General features: G+C 35.7%; 1 protein-coding gene and 1 long non-coding RNA gene across 3 annotated transcripts; both read right to left on the bottom strand.

Annotated features, from left to right (window-relative positions):
• Positions 1 to 1,585: 1,585 nt before the first annotated feature.
• On the bottom strand, positions 1,586 to 2,191 carry LOC107775593 (uncharacterized). The gene is made up of 2 exons (XR_001645778.2): positions 2,062 to 2,191; positions 1,586 to 1,786 (listed from the first exon to the last, which is right to left on the bottom strand). It is a non-coding gene; the product is annotated as an uncharacterized LOC107775593 (long non-coding RNA).
• A 522-nt stretch (positions 2,192 to 2,713) lies between these two features.
• On the bottom strand, positions 2,714 to 18,439 carry LOC107775592 (uncharacterized). 2 transcript variants are annotated; one of them, XM_016595341.2, is made up of 21 exons: positions 18,089 to 18,439; positions 15,186 to 15,284; positions 14,902 to 15,053; positions 12,462 to 12,534; positions 11,827 to 11,949; positions 11,309 to 11,417; positions 10,841 to 10,920; positions 10,632 to 10,713; positions 9,341 to 9,480; positions 9,112 to 9,222; positions 8,861 to 8,974; positions 8,635 to 8,724; positions 8,246 to 8,299; positions 7,992 to 8,066; positions 7,748 to 7,823; positions 7,456 to 7,555; positions 5,720 to 5,789; positions 4,683 to 4,753; positions 4,202 to 4,314; positions 3,799 to 4,041; positions 2,714 to 3,283 (listed from the first exon to the last, which is right to left on the bottom strand). In XM_016595341.2, exons 1-21 carry the CDS (start codon positions 18,212 to 18,214, stop codon positions 2,922 to 2,924), a joined length of 2,463 nt encoding a protein of 820 aa, XP_016450827.1. In that variant the 5' UTR covers positions 18,215 to 18,439; the 3' UTR covers positions 2,714 to 2,921. The 2 variants fall into 2 exon arrangements, with proteins under 2 accessions (XP_016450827.1, XP_016450828.1); XM_016595342.2 differs by having other exon boundaries at positions 2,714 to 3,277.
• Positions 18,440 to 24,048: the final 5,609 nt, after the last annotated feature.

Raw genomic sequence — 24,048 nt, 5'->3', positions numbered from 1 at the left:
TGGACAACCAATTTTTTTCCTTTTCTATTTAGCTAGCTCTTTCTTTTTTCACTTTGTTCTCGTTGGATTTTTGATTCACTTGGATTAGTTTTGATTTAATGGGTGCATGTGATTCATACACTTCACTTGTGTGTAATATTTGAGAGAACTCCAAAAATATGCAAAATGCATATATGAAGAACGACTTACATCTGTTCTAAAATGCGACTTATAAATCATGTTAGGAATGAGACTTATTATTGTTATTATTATTATGCATAATGGGAGTAGGAATGCTAATGCATATGAAAATTGTATACACACTATGAATGAGACTTATACCTGAATGTGATTTATAGATCACATCAAGTATGCGACTTATAAGTCTCGTTCTGCGAGTTATAAGTCGCATTTTACTTGCTGATGGTACTTCTGAAATTCCGACACTTATTAAGCTCAGCCAAAGAAACTCCTGCACATTATATTTGAACTTGGGATTCGACTTCATTAGTATTTTAAACCAAAAAATCCTCAGTGATTTTTAAAAAGTTAATAATTCTGTGCCTGTATCAGAGTTTAAAGATATTCCAAACTCGAATTAATGAGTAAGTTTATCTACATATTACTATTACCTCAATCAAATATATGCATTTCGAACTCTGTGAACTGCTAATAATGAACACACTGAGAATGAAATGAACAGATGCATCGAAGAGGCTAAAATTTCCATGCTTAAGCATTTGAAACACTCGGGAGGATGTCAACAGACGCCATGCGCGGAGTTCGGGAAAAGGCCGGACCACAAGGGTGTATTGTACGCTTAAAAATTAGAACCTTCTTAACTAATATTTGTGAGGACAAATGGGGGTAAATTGGTTTTGTGACTTTTTATAAACTTGTTTTTAGTTTTATGACCTTACTTCTTTTATTTACACATGGGAGATTTACTTTTATATATAAGAGATATGTCATTACACATAAAAGATTTGAAAAGATCATTTTTTTAATTTTAAAATCATAAAGGGGCATGATATACAAATAGCTCGGAAAATTGGTTGTAAAGATTATACGTGCTTTTGGCTTAAAAAGTAAACAAACAATAAACCAACAACAGACAAACATGTGAAAGGCAACAGGTACTCGCTAGAATAATTAAGATGCATGCGAGTTAAGGGCGAGGAAGGGCCGCATTGTAAAAGGTGTGATATAGGCAGCCTACTTTGATGGTGATTGGTTTCATGGTTCGAACACGTGACCTATAGGCAGGGGCGAAGTCACCTTTTATAAAGGTTGGTCAACTGACCACCCTTCACCAAAATATTACAAAAAATTACACTATATATAAGTAAAATATTGATTTTAGATATATAAAATATATATTAAATACCCTTAGTCAGGAATTTTTTTTTAGTTCTTTCAAGTCTTAACACCCTTGGAAACATTTCTGGCTTCGCCACTGCCTATAGGTCACACAGAGACATCTTTTCCGTTACTCCAAAATTCCCATCGTCACTATTATGAAAAAATAAAAAATAAAAAGGACTAGAAGAGTTCAAGAAACAAGTGTGAATTTCACCAGTCATTCAAACATAAGTCTTATTTTGCATTCAAGGCTCAAAAAAAAAGTTTATTTCAATGATGGTGGCTGTGTTCATCAAATCCAAGACACTGAATGAAGATAGAACAGAAATAGCCGACTAGCAAACAAGGGCAGCAACAACATGCCACTAAGGGATCATCATCTGGCCTGTTTCCTTTAGCTCTGTAGCGAAGATTGTAATTATAACCACCCATCTTCTTGTTCCCCCTGAATAAACAAAAGAACTATTGATTATTCATTATTCTACGAGTTTAGTTATATGTTGTAAGAAATTTTTACACTATCACGTTACCTTACGGGTAACATCTTTTGTTTTCAATATTTTAAATTTCACATTTTAAGAAGATTTACCAGTAGATATTTTTTGAATAATTAGATAGTATAAAAAATTCCTTACACTGACCAATATATATAACTTAAACTCATAATTATCATCAATGAACAAAAGATCAAAGAAATCAACAAATGAGCATATAACATACCTTGTGATATGAGCTTCCTCTTTCTTTGCCTAATTTCTTTGGAAATCTTACTCTATTTAAATAAAGCAAAGATTGAGAATTACCTATGGGGGGGGGGGGGGCAGTTATCAAATGCTTAGCTGGTAGGAATATTGTTCCTAGTTGAACTGCAAAATAAAATGTGAGACTTGTTCTTTTGCAAGTAGTAGTTGAGCTATTTTAACATTTTGCAATTTTGGCTAGCCTGGTTTTTATTTTATCCGTTAAAAACAGTCTATTCCAATTGGACTAAATAATAAGAATAGCATTCACATGGGTGGTTGAGTTTGAATTGGAAATTAAAAATTGCAATAAGCTTTGGTTAGTAGAATACATCGTTCATTCACACATAAGTTTTAGCAGCCATTTTGTCAATACATGGTTGAAGTTGAAAAAGGGAATATTTTAAGTTGGAATTGATAAAAAAATATGTAGAAGTTGACGCATTGTTTACATCCTTTTCTTCCCCTGTCTAAACCCTAAAGTCTAACTTTTCAGAAAGTTCATATTTACTGAATGTACAATGAGCACCCCAACTTAAGGTACTTTAACATTTAGTTGATAACTTGATATTGTTCGAGTATATTGTTAATACACTCTTACTTTGCGTTGCAACTGATAAAAAAATACAAAATTTTGCTAATTCAAATTGAAATCGCATGTAATGACTTCCGCGAGCCTCAATGAATTTGCGTAAAAAATACAGTGTTCAAACTAAGGGAAAAAATAAATACAACTCTCAATTATATTTCAGTTACAACTTTTACTCACCTGATGAGGGTAAAATTTACAGGACTCGTGAACTCTTCATTCAGTGTTGAGCCTAGTTTTGATTTTGTAATCTACATTCCAGATGATGTTCGGTTTATTCTTTGGGCACCCAATTTAGGAACCGTAGGTTTGTTTCCTCGGCCTCGGCCAATTGAAGGTCTGGCTTTAGCAGTTGGTACAGGAGCTGCAATAGCAGCCCAAGGATCATTATCATCAAGTGCTCCGCCTTTTTTCACATTCAAAGGCTTCGATGAAGGAGCTGGGGCAGCTATGGCACCCCACGGGTCATCATCATCAACTGGTCTACTTGCTCTAGAGCTTGATGGCTGAGAACTAGTTCTTGGAGCAGGAGCAGAAGCAGGTACAGATCCCCACAGGTCATCGTCTTCATTTTTGGTTACCTTTGGTGTGATGCTTCCTCGCAAACCTGTAACTGAAGCAAATATCATAAAGACTCAGGAAAGAAAAACAATATAGAAATTAGACTGATCTAATAGCCACATAAGTAATTTGTTTCAAGTTTTTTCCTAGTTTTGTTACTTGTAATGGATTGCCATTTTTTTGAAGGGGAAAAGAGGATTTCGAGATTTAGTTAAATGTGAGTCTCTGATGGGCATTATCACTGATGATACAATGAAGACTTCTAGCAGTGATAGAATCTCCTTGTTCATCACCCTTATCCAATTTTGAATTTACTTTGTATATGTGTGTGATCTTCCTGAGCCGAAGGTCTATTGGAAATAGCCTCTCTGCCCCATCCGGGTAGGGGTAAGGTCTACATACTACCCTCCCCAGACCCCACTTTGTGAGATTTTAATGGGTCGTTGTTGTTTGTATATGTGTGTGTATCTTTCAGTTATACATGTAAATGAACCGTGACTTCCCTGCTTACTGTCCAGGAACGTAAGCGTCTACTGGAACACATAGTTTAATAGACATCGTCATTACCTTGCGATTTTGGTTGAGAGACGGGACGTCTTTGAGCGGCTTGGATATTTGCTAGAGAGGGAGACGGTTTTGGCTCTTCGTGGGGCTCGATGTCATCCCAACCATCTTTATCATTGTCATGACCTTCATGAATTCCATTTTCAAGTTCTCCCCATCCATCAGTTGATGTTGGGGATAATGGCACAGGCTGATCTGTCATATCGTTGCTAGAACTTACATGAATTGGTGTTATACCCGAACTATCTGCAAATGTTTATTATTTGGAGAAAACCAGTATCAAGCTGGAGATGAGTTCATCCTCGTAGGCATATGATTAATATTTGAACAAAGCAACACTTAATCATTCATTATCAACCAACTCCCGAAGCAAAATGCAAAATAAATGAATTTGTAAGATGCGTACTTGAGCTAGCATCGGGGGCTGCAGAAGTAAGAGGCACAGTTGAACTAGCTGGAGCATTTGGACTCTGCTCAGAGGATTTACCGCCTTTAAGAGTCAACGAGCTCATAGCCCAACTGCAATATGAGATTCAGGCCATATTATTGAAAACTTACAGGAATTTGAAAAACTGAAGAATGAAAAGGGTAAACGATATAGCTCCCCAATGTATGCATACTTCAACAATTCTTCACAATATTCTTTAGTATTAATTCAAAGATGGCAATATTTTAATGCTTTTTAACACCCTTTAAATTTTCACATCATGACAAGTTAACGGAAATTCTGAGATAACTATAGTCAAATTCAGATAAAGCTTAGCGAACGAATGGAACTGACGATAAAAATGATTATGTTGCAGCTGCTTGCTGAAATGCAACATATAGCAATTATTTTACAATAGCAGCAAAATGACCACATAAAAATTGCTCAAATCTTTACATACCCTAGCAAACTCGCATTTCCAGGCATTGAAGAAGTTCCCATGCTTGCAGTGCTGGTATCTCCAGTGCTAGTCTAGAGAGGACAAAACACAAATGAGGGCACAAAATTCACAGGGGAAGGGCAAGAGAGCACAACTGAGAGCACATGTCATACTTACATGACATGCTGAAAACTATGACATGACATGCCGAATACCACAAAATTTTTAAGGAAACGTTTGGTATGTAAATACATTTTATCTGTCTCAACAATCTTTCTTATATATACATATATATAAAAGAGGGCGAGCACCCAGTTGTGAACTATGAACAGAAAAAGTACATGCTCCCTCCGGCCTACGTTCCATTTTATATGACGCTTTCTTTTTTGGTCTGTTCTGAAAAGATTGACACATTTCCACAATTGGGTACTCTTTAATTTTTTATGTTTCCATTTTACCCTTAAAGGCATGCTCTTATAAGAATGACGTGGCATGCTGAAAGCCAGAAAATTGTATGAGAACTTTTGGAATGTTAATATATTTACGTGACAAAAGTATATCCTTCATTCTTAATGGCTCCAATATCAGTCCATCACTACATTTTATACAAAATACAGCGAAGGGCGTAAATGTTCATTTCTAATCCGACATAAAAATATGCGTGTTGAGTATTCCGAAATACGAAAAAATTCATGAGAAGCTACTTAATTTTAAAGTTAATAAGCCGGGAAGGGCACCCAAGAAGTGGCAGAACTCTACTTCCTGCTCATCAGTTTATGGTCATTAACAAGAAAGAAAGACACAGCTTCTTTTAACAGGACTAGAGTATAGTCATGCCACATATCATCCAAGTTTTATAATGTCAAAGTGGAAAAGAAGCTTCTTCTTTTTTCCTTCTCTTTTCAGTTATGCCAAATAATCCCCAAGTTTTATGAAAAGGTGAAAACATTTTTTCTCAAGCTGCAACACAACATCACAAAAATAAGCTTTTCAACTCAAGGCTAAATCTGGGACATCTAATGTGCAAGTGAATATTTTTTAAAAGAATACATTAATACCTTCTCATGGTGCTGCTTGACTAATTGCAAAAACTGATCAACTGCTTGGAATGCGTTTGATTGAACATCACTGTTCATTGAAAAGAAACAAGTGATGAAAGAGCATATATGCGCAGAGATAATCAGAACAACTTTTCCAACCAAGCATAACAACTAATCCGCTCCAAACAACAAAGCGACTCAAACACAAAAGCACAGAAACTAAGAACAAAACCCAGCCAAACAAACAAAATGCATTATCTTGGATTCCATTTTGGAAGGGGAAAGATTCCAAACAAACAGTACAAATGGCAGATATGTGGATTACCACGATCTTCTATCTGTAAATTGAGTTTGACATTCGCACTATGACGAGCAATAGGCTCCACAAAATAATGAAACCTAAAGTTTCTAACAACTACAAACATTCTTACTTTTTGAAAGATTTAAAGATTTAGAAATGCACATAAATTATCCAGACAGCGAAGGAACTCATAATATTTGAAACCATTAACATGCAATGCTTGATAGCTGAATCTGTCAGCCTAAGCATCCATCGAACTAACAACCATGAGGATTCCGGCACTCATAGCTGTCCGATAGCCTAAACTGAGGCCTACTATTACCAATCAAAAAAAAATAAGGCCTACTACTAACACGAAAGTTCAATTCATCTAAATCACAGAGGACCAACGGCATGGAGTCCAAGTGCATTGACGCTAATCTATTTGCTAATGCAAGCTCCTTAACTGTGATTGTATCAGTAACAGCAAAGCTTAAAAACTTCTTAATTTTTATAAGAGCTAAAGTAACCCCAGAAAGTGGCATTTTCTGAATATTGGAAAGAAACGAGTTCAAACGCAGCAAAATGGATAGTGACGATTCATATAGCTGACCCCAACTAGTGATTGAGGCATAGTTGTAAAGTAATCCCGGAAAGAAATGTTCTCAAAACTAGCATAAACTGATTCCATGTGAAACCAGATATCCTACGTCCTTGTCAAGGACAAGTCAGTGTTATCAAAGGCGAAAAGCGCAAAAAAGCTCTAAGGTCCGTTGGGGCTTTAAGCGCAAAGCGCAAATAAAGCGTGGGCTTTAACGAAAAAAGGCGCAACTGGAGAAAAGTAAAAATTATATATATGTAGTCCAAGACCAATAACTATAAGCATGAATAACACATACAAACAGAAAAATTGAAAAAGAATTACGATAAAATGAAATATCAATTGTCCAGTGTTGCCTTTTCAAGATGCACTCATTGGCAAGAAAAAGTATGTCTTAGAGCCTTGATGCGACACTGAAGCACCCTCAAAGCAAGGCGAAGCGCTCAACATGTTTTGAGCCTCGCTTCAAGGCTTAAGCGTGCTTTAAGCGCGCCTTTGACAACACTGGATTTGATAAGTATCTTTGTAGCCCTAGAGCATTTTAGTCAATGGATGAAGTAGTTCAAGATCTTTGTAAATTCATCTAAGGGTCTTTATATACCAATGTGCGATTTGATATTATATAACAGTTTCCTGCAAGTATAACTCGACCTAGTTTCAAGTATGGACTTTAATGGGGACTTAAGGGTGTAAAAGCATGATTAATAAAAGTTGACTATGATACTATATGAAAGAACCTGAGCATCTAATGGAAGAGCTTAAAGCGCAATATGTGGAGTAACCAAGACTTTTATGAACCCATTTGGATGTCCTTATAAATCTAGTGTGGAACATAACCACACAGCAGTAAATGCAACTTTAAGAAAAGAATACCTGTCGGGATCAATGGTAAGTACAACTATATTGGGTAAAATGCGGGTTGCAATCTCAGTCACATCATAGTAAGAGCTGGTAGCACACAAAGCCATGACACCTGCCGCCATATTAAAATTTACATCCATCATTACAGAGAGAGGAACAAGGATTAAAAAGGGAAGAGAAAGCAGAGACAACCAAAGGAATCTGGAAAAGATCAATAAAGAATCTCTAGAAAAAATTAAACTCAAAAATATTATCATTAGCTTGTCAAAGAAAAAGGTTGAATGCAAAGCATATATGGTGCTACCTGCTGCTCGGGCAGGTGAAAATGTATCGCGCAAGGCACGAACAGTGAACGCATTTATTAGCACCCTTTTCCTTGTCTGTAGGCAGAAAATTCCATTAAAATTATCATGTTAGAAGTAAAACACATCTTGGGATGGATAGGATCTATTTTAAACTCCTTCATCAGTAAAAAGCCAGTAGGCATTGAAATATTGTCACTTATTTAAATTCTGGAGCGGTATGAGAATCAAGACACAGTTCCTTACTCCCTCATTAAGGTAACTGGCAATATTTCCAAGCAATATAGTAGTGTTTGTTCTAATTGCCGCTTCTTCATCAACCTACATACACCACATATAGAAGAGCAAAAACTAAGAAGCAAATAAATAAGCCTGGACAAGAAGAATAAGCTTTGCATTATGACACATGCCTGTTGCTTGAACAGATATTTCAAACACTATCAAGCAACGAATTAAAGCACAAAAAGGAAGACTAGCAGTTTTCCCTGTACGCTTCACACCTGTAGTTTAGAGAGATATTTCAACAAAGATCCCGATATCGTGCGATGTGAGAGCTGCAATAAATTTTGGAAATACATTAGTTAGCGTGATACTAGGAATTAACAGTAACACTATATGGAACTACTCAACCACTATGAAGCACGATATTGTTCACAGATGACCAATCTAAGAAACAATAAGCACTATAACATAACATGTAAATGCTAAGAAATTTATCAGTGCATATAGAACATCAGTAATCAGACTTCCAGAAAGTCAAAACATAAGTACAGTGGCATGTTCTAGTTCAAGTATACAGTTAAGCGCCGCACAGCTAGGTCAACTTACTGGATATTTGTGCTTATATGCTAGAACAAAAGTGCAAGACCTATATGCAGGATGTACGCACCTTAGGAGCCAATACAAGCATAGATTTGAGTGTCAACTCCCGAAGAAAAGCAGATGTGTCAGAGAACCCAGTAGCCACATGAGCATAAACCTGATTAAAAGCTTTGTCAGGAAATTTGACCATCAAAGTGCAAAGAATTTCTTACTTATTAAGGGTGTCCCTTCAAGTAAGAATAATTCTGCTCTTGGAAAAAAAAAAAGCCATAATTCATCTAATACTTCCACACCTGCTCAACAACTTGTGCAGATAATGACTCCCCATATTGATCAATGTGCTGCAGAAGACCAACTCGGATAGCCCGATCATTGGAGGCAAAAAGTTTTATGATCGTAGGCAGTACCTATTATAGATGCACACGGTTCAAATTATAAGTTAAAACAGAAACGTAACACCAAAAAGATGTGATCACTGTGCTGGATGTAAAAAGTACATAATGTTGGGAAAAGGGAAAAGGGAAGAGCGAGAAAAAAGTTCAACCTTGACACTGAACTCATCTGTTGAAAGCCAAGAACCCATTTTCAACAGCGCCGTTAAAGCAGGAGCAGCAGCTGAACCAAATTCTAATGCAGAAGCCAGCAGAGGAAGTAACTGCAAAGAGAAGATATTATATTTCCTCTATTAATTAATTCATTTATTTATTTTGAGAAAATTTTTCTATTTGCTTTATTTAACAAACTCGAATTTTTTATGGAAGAAAAAAGGTCACCTTCTTCAGCACGATTTCTCGAGGAAGTTGCTCTGCTAGATTTGGAAGCTTACGGAAGAAAGTGTCCTTTTCTACACTATCCTTAAGATTAAGTATTTCCATGAATTGAATGGTCTCCACCAACTTATTGTAGAAATATTCTGCCAATGCATGATTAGCACCTTTAGTGGAGATCCAGCAAGTGAAAGATACATTGGACAGAGTAGAAATACTACCACTTCAAGTCAGGTAAAAAGAGAAGAAACAAGACTAGATAATCCAGGGTGATAAACTGATAATTAGAAAATCCTAGAAGAGTAAAAGCAAGAATATGCCATGAAAAATGAGCAATGGAAGCACCATCAGATTAATAAGAGGGACTCAAGCATTAGCTCCACATAATGAATTCCACAAAGTGAGGTCAAAATGGCTTGATCTGATTCAGATAGATTAAAGTTCATAGAAGACATACAACCCTATGGAGGGTACAGAAAACTAGGGAACGTAAGATATACACAAGGATATATAATTATATATATATATATGTATGACGAATGTGTAAGTTATAATTCAACTTTCATTTAGTTCTGCCAAAAGGCTACCTGTTTGATTCATCCTGATTCACCAAGCAAGAGGTGCATCAATATAAATTAATAAACTAGCATGCAACCAGGTATAAGATAAAGTTATAGAAGGCAAAGCCTTTGTGAGGGGTAAATATACCAAATTAGACTAGACCAGAAATTACAAAAGCAAAATACAGAAAATTGACATGATTATCTTCATTGGAGTAGACATCAATTGGAGGCTAAGACTGTCATGATTAGCATGTTACAGAATCCCGAATCATTCTGACATACGAATATATCACAATAAATAAAACTGGTTCATAAAAGCAACGAGAGATAATGACCTCTTCTTGTTCATGGGTTGTAGGAAGATAAGGAGGAAAAAGAAAATCGTAAAATAGTACAAAAAACACATTAAAAAAGCTTTGCCTGAATTATCCTAGATGAGCAATGATTAGCTATTTGTGGAGAGTAAAACCCACTTCAGCATCGAGTCCTTGGATTGAAACATGGACCACAGGCAGATGGTGATAAAATACATTTTCAAACATACATTGAGCTCATATCTGCTACTAGAAGACTAGAACTTATTGAAATTAATACCCACAATCACTAAATTCAATGAGAAAACAACAGTTTAACAGTAGAATATGAGATGAGTATTAATCATATGATGTACGGAGCTTGGACAGCTTGAGAACATAAATAAGATACAAAAAATAAAATTGAACAAGAAATACTACCACTATTTTCGAGAAGCTTTGATGAATTCAACCTGCGAGCAGGCATAGAGCTCAAGAGACGCTGATAATCTGGAAGTAGAGACTGTGAGACAGGAAAATAAGCCAATTGCAAATGAAATGAATTTTTCAAAATGCACTGGAAGATAAGAAGAGTATAACCAGACAGGTGCTAAAGAGAAGCAAATCAATCAATGAATTTTGCAGCACACCTTTGGAATAGAAGCAGTATTGCGCAGCTCCTCTGTTTTGCTCAACTTGGTACCAGAAAACAGTTCATAGATAAGACAGCCTAGCAATTTCACAGCATCAAAAGATTAATTTGCAGTTGAAAAAGAACATTTAAGAACTCTGGAGCATTTGATAGATAAGCGAAAAGCTCTCTTGTCCATTTTGCATTCAGAAAATGGTGACTCCATAATAAATACTCAAGCATCAGAATGACTATATCTAAGAAAGGAGGTACAGCAGAAGCAATCATTTCATGAGCCGAGGAAATGCTGAACGTTTAAAACATTTTAGTTTTTTCTACGCTCTTGGTAGCATGGTAAGGTTCATAACTGCAACCTATATTCCAATATCAGAAAAGTGGAACCTCAGAAAGTAGAGAGCCAAAACTTTTTAGTTTTATCATTCTATTACCATTCAATAATAATGACAATTAATCACAAAATACTTACCCAAACCCCAAGAATCTGTGGCCCAAGGTGGAGATTTTCTGATTGTCGTCCAGTCAGACTTCAGCAGTTCCATTGATTTGTATTGTGCACCAATAAGCCAATCATATTGCTGCACACAAATAAACACAGAATGAACTTGAATTGCTGTGTGACAAAGGAAAAAATGAAAACAACAGTGAAGAATGAGATACTGAAGAATAGCATCAACCAATCAATCAACTGCACCTCAATCCCAAATCAGTTGACTCGACTGTATGAATCCTCTAAGGAAAATACAGTTATGCTAAAAGAGGAATTAAAAGAAAAACTTTCAAGGATAATTAGTTCATCATGTTGTATGCTTGAAGAAACAGAAATTAGGTTTCTATTTATCCTATCTTTTCTTTCAATGCTATATACAGAGATCCAATAAAAATTTTGAGTTGCCCACCCTGTGATTCATAGTTAAAGACGAGGTTTGGTATGGCATAAAAAGTGAAAGGAATGTTGCAGTGAGTTAATTCAGAATCATAGTTTACCAGCATTGGTCCAACAGAAGATTCATTGTGTCCATCAAACTCAGAAAGTACATCAAAGGCGTGCAACTTCCAGTCCAGAGTTTGTGTGACAACAACACTAGCCAGACAAACATTCCCATGAACCTGCACTAGTAAAAATGCAACTCAAAATAATCCATCAAATATTCAAGTGATCCAGTAAAGTTTGCAAGCAGAAGATTATTAAATGACCTCAAAAGCTACCAGTAAGAAAAAAGAAACAGATACATCAAATAAACACAATTAATTTCGCCTAATCACTATGTCCAAAGGATCAAATCCAAGTCTAGTTTAATTAGATGAAGCTTTCACCACGGATGAAAGAATAATATTTCAGGCTTCATGAGGCCTTGAAGAGCTCTTCAGCATTTGGATGCATCAAGGAATGTATAATAAAGCTAAGAATCCAACTTGTATCATAACCTCAATGTACAGCGTAAATACTCAATATGGCTCAACCATTTAGATATTCATAAGAAGCATCAATAAACAGATCCCTGCTGCAATATTTTACCTTTATCCTAATATCAGAACTTCCACTTTCTCAGAAAGTAGCTCCCATAGATGCACTCCTTCGATATAGGGAACGAATGAAATTTAATCAAAAGCATACTTACAAGTTTGCAATCGTTATTTAAGAAGCTCACAGCTTTGGCTATTCGATGCAACCCCCAGGCATAATATTCGTCCCTGCCGTCATCAAATAAGGTATAAATTAAAACATAAGTTCTGAAAACTACAGCATATCTTCAAAGACAGGACGCTAAAGTAATATCTAGATACACCAAGGAATTGCAAAAGGAAGGAGAGCCCAGTAATTCAATTTGAGATATAGAAGGAATGACATTGATTGGAACTTTTAATGAATGTTTAATTTATCATTGCCTCATTGTATCTTTTCTCTCCTACCATATTACTATTATGCCAAGCCTAGGCCCAATCATCTCCCTTACTCATGCTACATAGTTCACAAACTGGATAGTAAATAATGGATGGTTTTCTGGGGAAAGGGCTAGATCTTATGGAGTAAGCCGGTGGAAGGGAGAGGTTAATCATATAATTCTGGCTTGAAAGACTCTTTCTACTTTCTAGACCTCAAATTGCAAGGTTCTTCTGAAGCCTTTTTTTTATATTTGAGTTTGCGATTTTGCATCAGTTTTCTCTTCCTGCCGACCAGGTAATGTAAGCTCAATTTTCTTAGTTGCCTAGTACCTTCAGCCTTCAAGAGCTGAAATTTTGTGACAATGGTTTAATTATTTGGCAAGATTCTGGTCGTGAATTACTAGAATTTGGTTTTCGAAACCAACAGTGTACGCACCCTTTCAACGTGTCCCTTCAAAAGAAAATAAGCAGAGCAAGAACAAGATAGATCAACATGATATGACATGGTAAAGAGATGCCCTTTCTTGAAAGAACCAATTTTCGAGGGGAGTGAGGAGAACTAAATAACTAGGTCTAATCTCCAATTTTCTATTGAAATAAAGAGAGTTGATTCCGGTTTATTTCTGCCCCTTCTTCCTCCTCCTTGGTTTTGGACTAACTCCCTCCCTCCCTCTCTTGCAGATGCTGTTTGGTTCAGTTCCAGATAAAACTGAGACACTTGCATCATGGACCCTTGACGAAAGAGTTAACGAGTGTGTCTCACTTAGCTGTCTTTAAAGGTATTCTTCTTCTATACCACAGAAGCTTAGGAGTAATAAGAACCTTGTGGAAATGTTGCTTAATCAATATGACAATGACCAACAAGCCCCAACAATAAACGGAAACAACAAATCTAGGATTAGATGACGTTTTTTTTTTCTAATAGGACTACCAATTGATGGTAGAGAGCAGTAGTTGGCAGATCAGAAATGCCGATAGTTGTTAGGACGAGATCCACTGAACTTGGATGAAGATGGGAACCTAAAAAATGGCAATTCAGCGTTAACTTGGTTGAGAATGGGATCTAGGATACACGACTTTTCGCGGCCACAAAGACATAAATCAGACAGACGAGAGTGGAAACATTTCTAGAAACATTCTACCAGGTAACATTTTTGCTCTTCTTACCTGATTGTGCTTAAAGTTACTAAAAATATTTACATTGGTGAATAAAAAAGAGTCCTCGTTTGGGTGCAGTTAATTTTTAAATTAAAGATAAAGAAACTCAGCTGGTAACTAAATGCTCAATTGCCCCGAGCGAGGTTTGCGAATTTGTTAGCTAATATGTTGGCCAATTCTCCTTTTATGCTTAGCTACATGTTAATTTCTCTAACAGCTTGACTTGAAATCACCAAATGCAGGTATTATGGTTGACAAAAAGTTTGTCATCCTATTGAATTTGGTTTTTACTTATGCAGCCATGTTGTATTTCAGATCAAGTGTTAATCATTTGTTTAGTATGTAAGTTGTTAATTTTGGATTTAAGTACATATAGCATTACAAGTCTTTATTTGGAAGAAAGCTCTACATGAGTTCTAGCAAAGGGGGGCTTTCATTTAGATGTTCTTGATTCATGTCAATGAGTTAACATTGTTGGATTTGTAGGGAACTACCCGTCCTGCACACTATCGTTTTTTGGGATAAGAACAATTTTAGTGCTGACGAGATGCAGTGTTTAACAAACAGCATTTATTATACGTGAGGAATTCTAGATCTCAACTAATGGCATTTCCAAAAGTTGTTTTCTACTTTTTTGATTCTATGAGAGTTTCTTAGTGATGGTCGGATTAATTGAAGGTCTGCTTGTTGCACCCTAATCCACACACCACGTGATGCGCTATTACTACTAGACCGAAGTCTTCGGGCCGTTCTTCAGAAAAAGAATTTGATGCCTTATAATGGACTATAGATGCCAAATTCTGGAAAATAAATATGAAAGCACACTAATTTCAGGTTGCACCTCTGGAAGCTATGAAATATTATATGCAATAAAAGTTGAAGATTACACATTTGACACAACAGCTGCTCAAAATTCAAAAATTACATGCTACTATTATTGTAATTCAAGTAAGTCATGTAATCAATCTTTTTAAGCATAGAATGTTCAGAAGTCAATGAGCCTTGGTAAATTCATACCTCTGGGTACCTTTTAATCCTAATTCCTTAAGCTTTTCAGAGAGTGGCATGACAGGTTCAGTAACAATATAGATGGTAACCTTAGTAGTAGAACCATCAAAATTTTCAGCTTCAGTGCTGTGAAGAAATGACAAAATATTTGGATGCCTAACCTGAAAAAACAAAAGGAGAAAAAGTTAGCATGAAGGACTCCAATAATTAGAATAGAACTATGTCCTTAAGCTAAAAATGAGAAGTAATACTCTGATTACAAACTCTTAATTTACAAACAATAATTAGCTTACTGTACGAAGTCTCTTTACTCCATTCCGACCAGCAGCTAGATGTCCATCATTTGTGTTACTTCCTGAGAGAGCAAATATTGACACAGGAGTCCCATCATCCTGTTTGAAGAGAGAAGCCAAATGAATTACTTGATGTCAACCAATTAATTTGCACACTGGAAAACTGAAAAAGAAAAAAGCCAAAATAGCACAAGGCTAGCGGTAAGATGTCTACATTAAATAACTGTATGATACATCGTACACTTTATCGATTTTTAATGTTTAAGATGGACCCCCCCCCCAAATTACAGTCACAATCCCGTTCATATAAGGATTAATTTTGTGGTTCCATGGCAAGGATTCTACTGCATAAACCACATCATTCAATTATTTATGATAGTTCTTTCATTATGTTTTATTCTCTCATTATGATTTTCTCACTATGAAGCATACACTTAATAAATTGCTTCAGAATATTGAGTAATCAGAACAAGGTCATTCAATTATTTTATGATAGGAAATTTATGAAAATTTAATTAAGCGTGAAAAGGGCCATAAGGAAATCAAGGAATTGAGAATATTTGTATGAAATGTGCAATATTTATATGACACACCTAGCGGCAAGTGCAAGTCTAGCTAAGTCATAGGAAGTGTCCTACTGCAATTGAACAGTTGTTCTATGTTTAATGTTGTGAGTCTCTCCCACCTGGATAATTTCACACTTATTTAAATTGATCTTTAGTCTGGATAGTGCAAACTGCTTGCAATCACAGTGGCACTTGTCTCAAATATGTTAATTGAGATTCATTATCGAAAAACACTAGAGTATCATTTGCAAATAGTAAGTGTGAGACTTGAACTTCTTCATCAAAAAAGTGTGAGACTTGAACTATCCTGCATGCTACTGACTATAAAGCCCTTCAAATAGTCTTCTACTACAACTCTATCCATCATCTCGGGCCTCTATCACCAAGACGAATAGTATATAAGAATAGGGGCTTCTTGAATGGGACGGCTTTTCTGGATGTCCCAAAAATAAGGCTTCCAACTCTATATTATAGCCTTCACACCCTCGATCTGACGGTCCTCATTCTCCCACTTGGCAAGCTGCTACTATGAACAACAAAGTAAAGGATTCTTCTAGAAACTGTCTAGGTTCTCCCTATGAAAATTCCTTCTTCGCTATCCTCTTCATAGCTTCCTTTCATGAACTTTTTCTTTACTTGGACCATTTCATTTCTCGATTCCCTCGATTGGCTGCTTTTTTCAACGAAGGGCATTCCTCTTCACGACGGAGACACTGGACATGGTGTTTGCTCTTCGACAGAACCATATCTCCCCGGAGCAAATTCCTAGTCAAAACTTCGCCAATCTATTTGAATCACGAAAGCGCAAGAAAACTCAAGCACTAACGGATATGGGCAGCCACAGTACATGTCAAAGTCTCAAATCGGACTCTCATGGGAGGAGAGGTCTCTTTATATGGCTAGGGAAATCCTCAGCTCTTGATCTAGCTATTGTGGTTGAGTTAGGCTCCTCCATTTCTTATCATGGTATCGGAGCTAGACACATCCCAATTTATTATTTACCCGATGTTGGACCCCTATTTTTTTTTTTTTTTATTTGCACCGGGTGTCCGAGTCTCTTTGAGCCCCGACTATTCCCGGGAGTGCACAGGCCCTCGGCAAGGAGTTTCCCGCAAGTGCACCATGGTTAATTCAGGTTTTACCCAGTCCGATGGCCCTCAGAAATTGTTTGCATCCAGTGGGTTTCGAACTTTAGACCTTGAAAGGGAGCAAACCCCAAGGCTCAAGTCAATTGCCACCAGGCCAACCCCTGAGGGTTCACCCGGTGTTGGACCCCTATTTTATATTATCCACGCTCCAGATGTCCAGTCCTGAGCGCGTGAGGGGTGTCAAAGTCTCACGGGATGGGAGGTCTCTTTGTATGACTTGGGCAATCCTCATCTCTTGAGCTAACTTCTAGGGTTGAATTTGGCCCAAAGCTCATTTCTTTATCAATACACATACCAACAATAAATATAGCAAGGCAAAGATCAAAAACACCATATTTTTACGTGAATATCTCTTCAATGTGAAGAGTAAAAAACATGGGATCAAAACTCACTACTTAAAAATCTCTTACAATGTAGTAAAATTGAACAAGTTCAATGTGAAGAGTAAAAAAACATGGGATCAAAACTCCACTACTTAAAAGATCTCTTGCAATGTAGTAGCCAGTATAATACCACGGGTGGGGTCTGGGGAGGGTAGTGAGTACGCAGACCTTACCCCTACCTGGAGAGGTAGAGAGGTTGTTTCCGATGGACCGGACCCTCGGCTCAAGAAAAGGTGGAAAGGAAGAATAGGGGAGAAGAAGAGGAGGAAAGAGGGGGGAGAAACCCGATAAGCAAAGAGGAGAGAACAAGTAAGCAGCTATGTACTACTTAAAAGATCTCTTGCAATGTAGTAAAATTGAACAAGTAAGCAGCTAAGTACAGTACTACTTAAAAGATCTCTTAAAATGTAGTAAAATTTAAATGAGTGCGTTGACGAGTCCTTATCACACGATCTAATATATAAAAAGCCTCTCTATATCAACCATCCTCTACAACAGCATTTCAACAGCCAATTTTTTTTTTGGATCCGATTTTTAATTGTGGGATAATACTGGGTATGTTGTTGTTGTTGGATCCGATTTTTAATGTTATGTTTATATTATGCGTTTTCTATAACAGCAGTTCGTTATAGTAGCCAAAAAATGTCCAGACAAACTATGTCATTTTAGAGAGGTTTGATTGTACTATCAACAATAAACAACACATATCATCGTAGCAAATTGAAAACAGAAAAGCTAAGCCATTTTTTCAGCTAGGATAAGAAAATAAATCAAAAGTACGTCGAGATAATTTTTGTGTATCGAACCTTGGAGGTGCCACGATAGTGAACCCAAGAGCCCCAAGCAGAGGAATAAGGTTCGCCGATATTATAAGGCAGATCTTTGAGGCCTGTTCCAGATCCGCTGACGACGCCTTTCAGGAAATTGAACATCGTAGAATCTCAGCGATCTCCGATCACCGACGAGGAGACGGGACCGGAAAAAAACGACGATTGATATTCTGTTACACACACACACAATACGCGGCACAAATGGGAACTGTAATGATAGCTTGATATTTGTGTGCTTCGCGGTCTACTACAGCCTTTTGTCCCTTGCCCAAAGCAGACCATTTAACCCGTACTGTGAAAAAATAATGTGAAGCATTTCTTTTCAATAAAAAAAAATATTTAACTTAAAACTTTTTATATATTAAGAAATAACTAAAAATATTTTTTATATATTAAGAAATAACTAAAAATATTTTTTATATATTAAGAAATAATTTAACTTAAAAAATTTTATTTTACCATTAGTAAAATAATTTATAGTCAAATAAATATATATGATTTATTTTATACTATAAATTTAAAAATTTCTCTTTCTCGAACTTCATGGTCAATCAAAATACATCACGTAATTTAAATTACTATCATAGTAAAAATGTATATAGATATAAATATTGTGGCTGCCTTTAAAATTTGACACTTAATTCTCTTATATATAATGAAAAAGTACTACAAAAGTAATGTCCATAGGATCTTCATTATAAAACATAAGGTAATCATTGTAAGCACGTGATTTTTGCCCTATGAAAGAATTACTCCCAAAAAATTCAAAATAAAATGATTATCCTTGGTGTGCAATTATGAGAATTTTTGTGACATTTTTGGATAATTATTTTTATTTGTCTGTGCATGTTTATTTGTTAAATTAATAAAAATACAAAAATATATCGCATTTTGCATGTAGGATTTTATTCTACAATTGTTAGTATTTAAGTTTGTTTTACAAAAATTGAAAATTACAAAAATAAGCATCTTTTGCATTTTTAGCATTTAATGTCCAAATGTACAATTTAATGCTTAATTATTACTTAATTGTGCGTTAATTATTATTGGAAATTAATTTGCGCTTTTATAACTTAATTTAGTTCTTAATAATAATTTAAGTATTTTTATAATGTAGTTTTAGAAAAAATAAAAGAAAAAAAGAGAGCAAAAATACAAAAAAATGGAATTGGGCTCTTCTTCTAATTCAAGCTACTAGCCCAAAAATACCCAACCTTCCCCATGACCCGGTCCATCTCCACACGGGTCAACCAGGTCCATAACTCCAAAGACCCAACACCCCCTTATCTTGCATTTCAAAAAACAAAACAAAACAAAAAAAACCCTAAAAAAACTAAAGAGATCCGCCCCCTCTCTCATTCTCTCCATCTTCTCCAAACTCCAACAACACACATCCATGGCTGCCCTCAACCCCGCGACTGCTTCTGCTTCATCTCTTATTTTCGTCATCACCATGGTCGCCTTCTGCTTCGTCTCCAAACGACCACCATCTTGCTAACCAAAACAGTCCCCGACGTTCGTTGTCGTCTCGTCGAAACCAAACGACCACAGTCCTTAAACACCATATCTCCATCGTCGTCCTCAAGCAGCCATGGCTACTTCACCACTGACAGAACAACCAAACGACCCTGTTGTTCGTCGCGCGAGCTGCCAGGCTTCACTTGCCTCGTCGTCGAAGCCATGAACGATGCACCAACGGCTCACCATCGCCAGCAACACGCAGTCACGCCTCACGACCAGCCCGTCGTTTCTGCTGCTTCTGCTACGCCCAGCTCCACCATAACACCATCGATGCCTTCTGCTTCATCTTCTCCATCCAAACGACCAGCTGCTACTGCTTCTTCTTCGCTACGTCCAAACAATCCCCATCGCTGCTGCTTCACTTCATCGTCTTCGAAGCCTCCTGCTACGTCCAGCCATGGACAACTACGCAGCTGCTACCTCGCCATTCTTCAGCTCCCTCGTCGCATGCTGCTACTGCTCCATCGCTGCCTTCATCTCCTTCAGTTGCTTCTTAGGATCGTCTCCGTCGTTTGTTCGAGTTTTGGTTGGGGTCGTCAAAACAGTCCATACATAGTTCGAGTTCGTCGTTGGTCAGTCGTTATTCGTTGTTTCGATCCGATTAGTGGATTTTGAGTATCACTTTTGTCCATGTTTTGTTTTTGATATTCTCAAATCTAAAATCGGTAAATGTTTGATTTTTGTTTTGTTCGTGTTCATTGTTTTGTTAATTTTTCAGTTTGCTCATGTGAAATTGTTAGTTAATGTTGTTAGATTCAAATTGAAGTTTAATTAATTATTTCTTCAGTTTGTTTCATGTGTTGTTATGTATTTTTTCATAAATTGTTAAATCGTTTTGTTGTTGTTTGAATCCGTCATGTTTTGTTGTTTAAAATAGATTTTAATGCATGTTTGAAGTTCATCCAGTAATTTAATTTGAGTTTGTTTTGGTTTTTGATTTGTTGATTTAGTTTGAATCATGCATTGTGTTGTTAATATTGTTGTTTCCTTGCTCATCCATTTTTGGTCTAAGTTAACCAGGATTGGTTCCCAATATGGTTAATTTATTTCCATTAATTTGAAGTTGTATGATTCATCTGTGTTCATGTGATTTGTTGTTGAATTTCTTTAGAAATTAGTCTTATTGTATTTGCTGTATTTTGGTTGGAATTGATTAGGTGAATTGGTTATAGTTGATGGGGGTAGTTTGGTAATTTGTAGTACGTTCAGGGGTAAATTGGTAATTTCAGTAAGGTCGGAGGGGTATTTTTGGAATTAAACATTTGAACAATTGTTTAATATAATGGGGGACAAGACATAAATTAGTGGGGGAATAATGTAATTTTTTATGTTAAGCATGAGGGACAAGATGTAATGGGGTGGGGTTGATATATTTGTTTAATGTAGTGGGGGACAAACATTAGGTAGTGGGATTAAAAGGGGGATGAGTGGGAAGATAGTGAGTTTGATAGGAGAAAGTGTTTATTTTATTAATTGATTAAAGGGTTTGGGATGAGATATATATAAGAGACTTGATCATATTTTTAGAGGGGGACATAATACAGAAGAAAGAGGACAGAAACAAAAAGAAGAGTAAAATAGGGAGAGAGAAAAAAGGGAGCTGAATTTTAAGAGAGAGAAAAATTCCGAAAATACTAAGACTCCAAAAAATAAAAATAAAAACATTCTGGAAATTCAAGAGAAGAATAGTATACACCTGATATACAATTTAAATATTCTGATATACGGATTCAGAAATTAAGGGTTGAACATTAATTAGTCTTTCAAATCTGAAAAGATTCCCTTGGCTTCTGTCCGTTGATTGTTGTTGGTGTTTCTGGATTTTTATCTTGAGTTTTAAAATCTTTCACTGGTTTCTCATTGCTGGTTGCTGGGGTTGCTGTTGTTGTATGCTACTGAATTTCTGTTGATCTCCCTTTTTCTTTTGCTTCCAATATCAGGTACACAACTGACACACTGGTTACTGTAAACTGAAATATGAAGCATGAATACGAAAATGAAGAGTTGAAGTTCTAAATTTATTTTAATTATATTCTGAATTTTATTTGTATATATAAATTATTTAGCTTACAAAAATCAGAATCATGTAGCTGTTTAATATATATAGTGGAACATGTGACGATAGCTTAACATATGAACTATCTATATATTGCCTAAAAATAAATAAATAGTGTAGTAACTCCGTCTAGTTAAAAATCAAACGAATAGACCATTTCGGAACTTGTAGGAATATTGTTTAGTTAAATAATATTGGTTAATTTCAGCATGTAAATGGTTTAGGATTAAAATTAGATTGCTAAGTTTTTTTTTAATTTGACAAACTGAGAACATGCCTAGTATAATGTAACTAGGTAGTAACATGTGAATAAGACGGCCCAGGTCTAGTTTTATGTCATACACGTTGGGCCTGGGCCCGCATTGGCAACGGACTGTCCTGTTTGCATCATTTTCAGATTTTATGAATCATATTCGAAACTCATCTATAACAACTCAAGCATGTAAATAAATTAAGACATTTTCTCTTTTATTTTGTAGAGACAAATTTAATAGAGAAAAATGTAGGCATTTTATGACTGTCCTTTAAAAATAAAATGAGATTAGCCTCGCCCAATAAAACGCACTAATTGTGGGGCCCTCATTAAACGTTTAATTGAATATTTAGAATTCGGGATGGACTGTTTAATGAATTTCACTACCTTCCCCAAAGATAATAACGCATTAGACTCTTTAGGCGCATTTTAATAATCTTACCTTCTTAAACTCGGGTGTGCATTTCATGTGACCCAAATCTAAATCCCAAAACATTGAATAAAATATGTTCCGGATTGCGGGTGCATTTCATGTGACGCAATCCAAAGACATGTTCTTTAAACGATGTTCACATTCCTTTAAAAATATAATAAAAGCGGTAAAGAGTTAAAATTTGCATATGAGCTCATAATTATATAAAATCAGATAAACAAGCCTAATATGACAGTTGAGCGACCGTGCTAGAACCACGGAACTCGGGAATGCCTAACACCTTCTCCCGGGTTAACAGAATTCCTTATCCGGATTTCTGGTTTGCGGACTGTAATACAGAGTCATTCTTTTCCTCGATTCAGGATTAAATTGGTGACTTGGGACACCCTAAATCTCCCAAGTGGCGACTATGAAATAAACAAACAAATCCCGTTTCGATTATCCTTTAATTGGAAAAAACTCCTTCACCCCTCGCGGGGACGGAAAAAGGAGGTGTGACAATCATGATACAAGAATTTTTGAGTAACTTTCTCTATAGTAGTTGATACTTTATGGGGGAACATTAGTCAATATAACAAAAAGGATAGGACTGGAGTCCAATATTTTAAAAGGCGAGGCGTGAGGCGAGACGTTTTAACTCTAACGAGGCGAGGTGTAAGCCCTGAAACATGGGCATAAGTCGCACGGATCTTTAAATTTTACAAGAATTTTAAAATAGTATAAAATAAAAAATAATTATAAAAATTACATTAAAATCACAAAATTATAACAAATAATATATTTAAAAAATTTATAAAGCATAATTCAACTATAAATAATATAAAAAGTATAACATATATCATAATATGCAAATTAGCTACAACGTCATTACAACTCAAACATCAAAAGTTATGTATTCGATACGAAATCTTATATGTATCTCTTAAGGAGTAATGAATCTTGAAAGAATTTCGATATTATAATTTGATATTTTTCTTAAATACTCCTTTTATTTAATATGCTTTCTATTTGAAAGAGAATTAATATAAAAACATAATTCACAATTTCAATATGATTCTCTAGCGTCATTTATTTTTAAGTTTCAACAAGTTAATAAAGTGACACATAATTCACCATATAATACCATGATAACTAATTATTTGTAAATAGTTACTAGCTAAAACTGAGCTATTAAATTAATAAGTATTGTATCTCGTAAACGTGAAAAAAATATTTAAAAAAATAATTATAAAAAAATTATGGACTATTATACAGTAAAGACATAACAAAAGTTAATAAATAAATACTTTTTAAATGAAAGATTTATTTAAAATTAACTATATAGCAGTCTTAGTGGATAACGTACAATAATTTTTATTTTAATTATGACATAAAATATTCTCAATTTAATGATTTATGATTAAGAAAAAAGTAATTTTGAATAGTGAACGATTTATTAAGAAAATTTGAGGATTTACAAGGTTAGTTACATACAATTGCATAATGTTCTATTAAGCGAGCCCAGTACGATGAGCGTTGGGCGTGTTCGAGGCGTAAGTCGCAATAGCGGAGGCATAAATTTCATGGAACTAAACCTCACACATAAGCCCAGGGGCGTTTTACGAGTTTCAATTCTGCCTTTTAAAACAGAGGACGGGAAAAAGGTAAAAGAAAAAGGTCATTACATTTTCAAT

Source organism: Nicotiana tabacum, chromosome 11 (assembly GCF_000715075.1).
Source record: "Nicotiana tabacum cultivar K326 chromosome 11, ASM71507v2, whole genome shotgun sequence".
NCBI classification, from domain to species: Eukaryota; Viridiplantae; Streptophyta; class Magnoliopsida; order Solanales; family Solanaceae; genus Nicotiana; species Nicotiana tabacum.
Note: the sequence above shows the minus strand (reverse complement) of the source record. Positions and strands in the feature narration are given on the sequence as shown.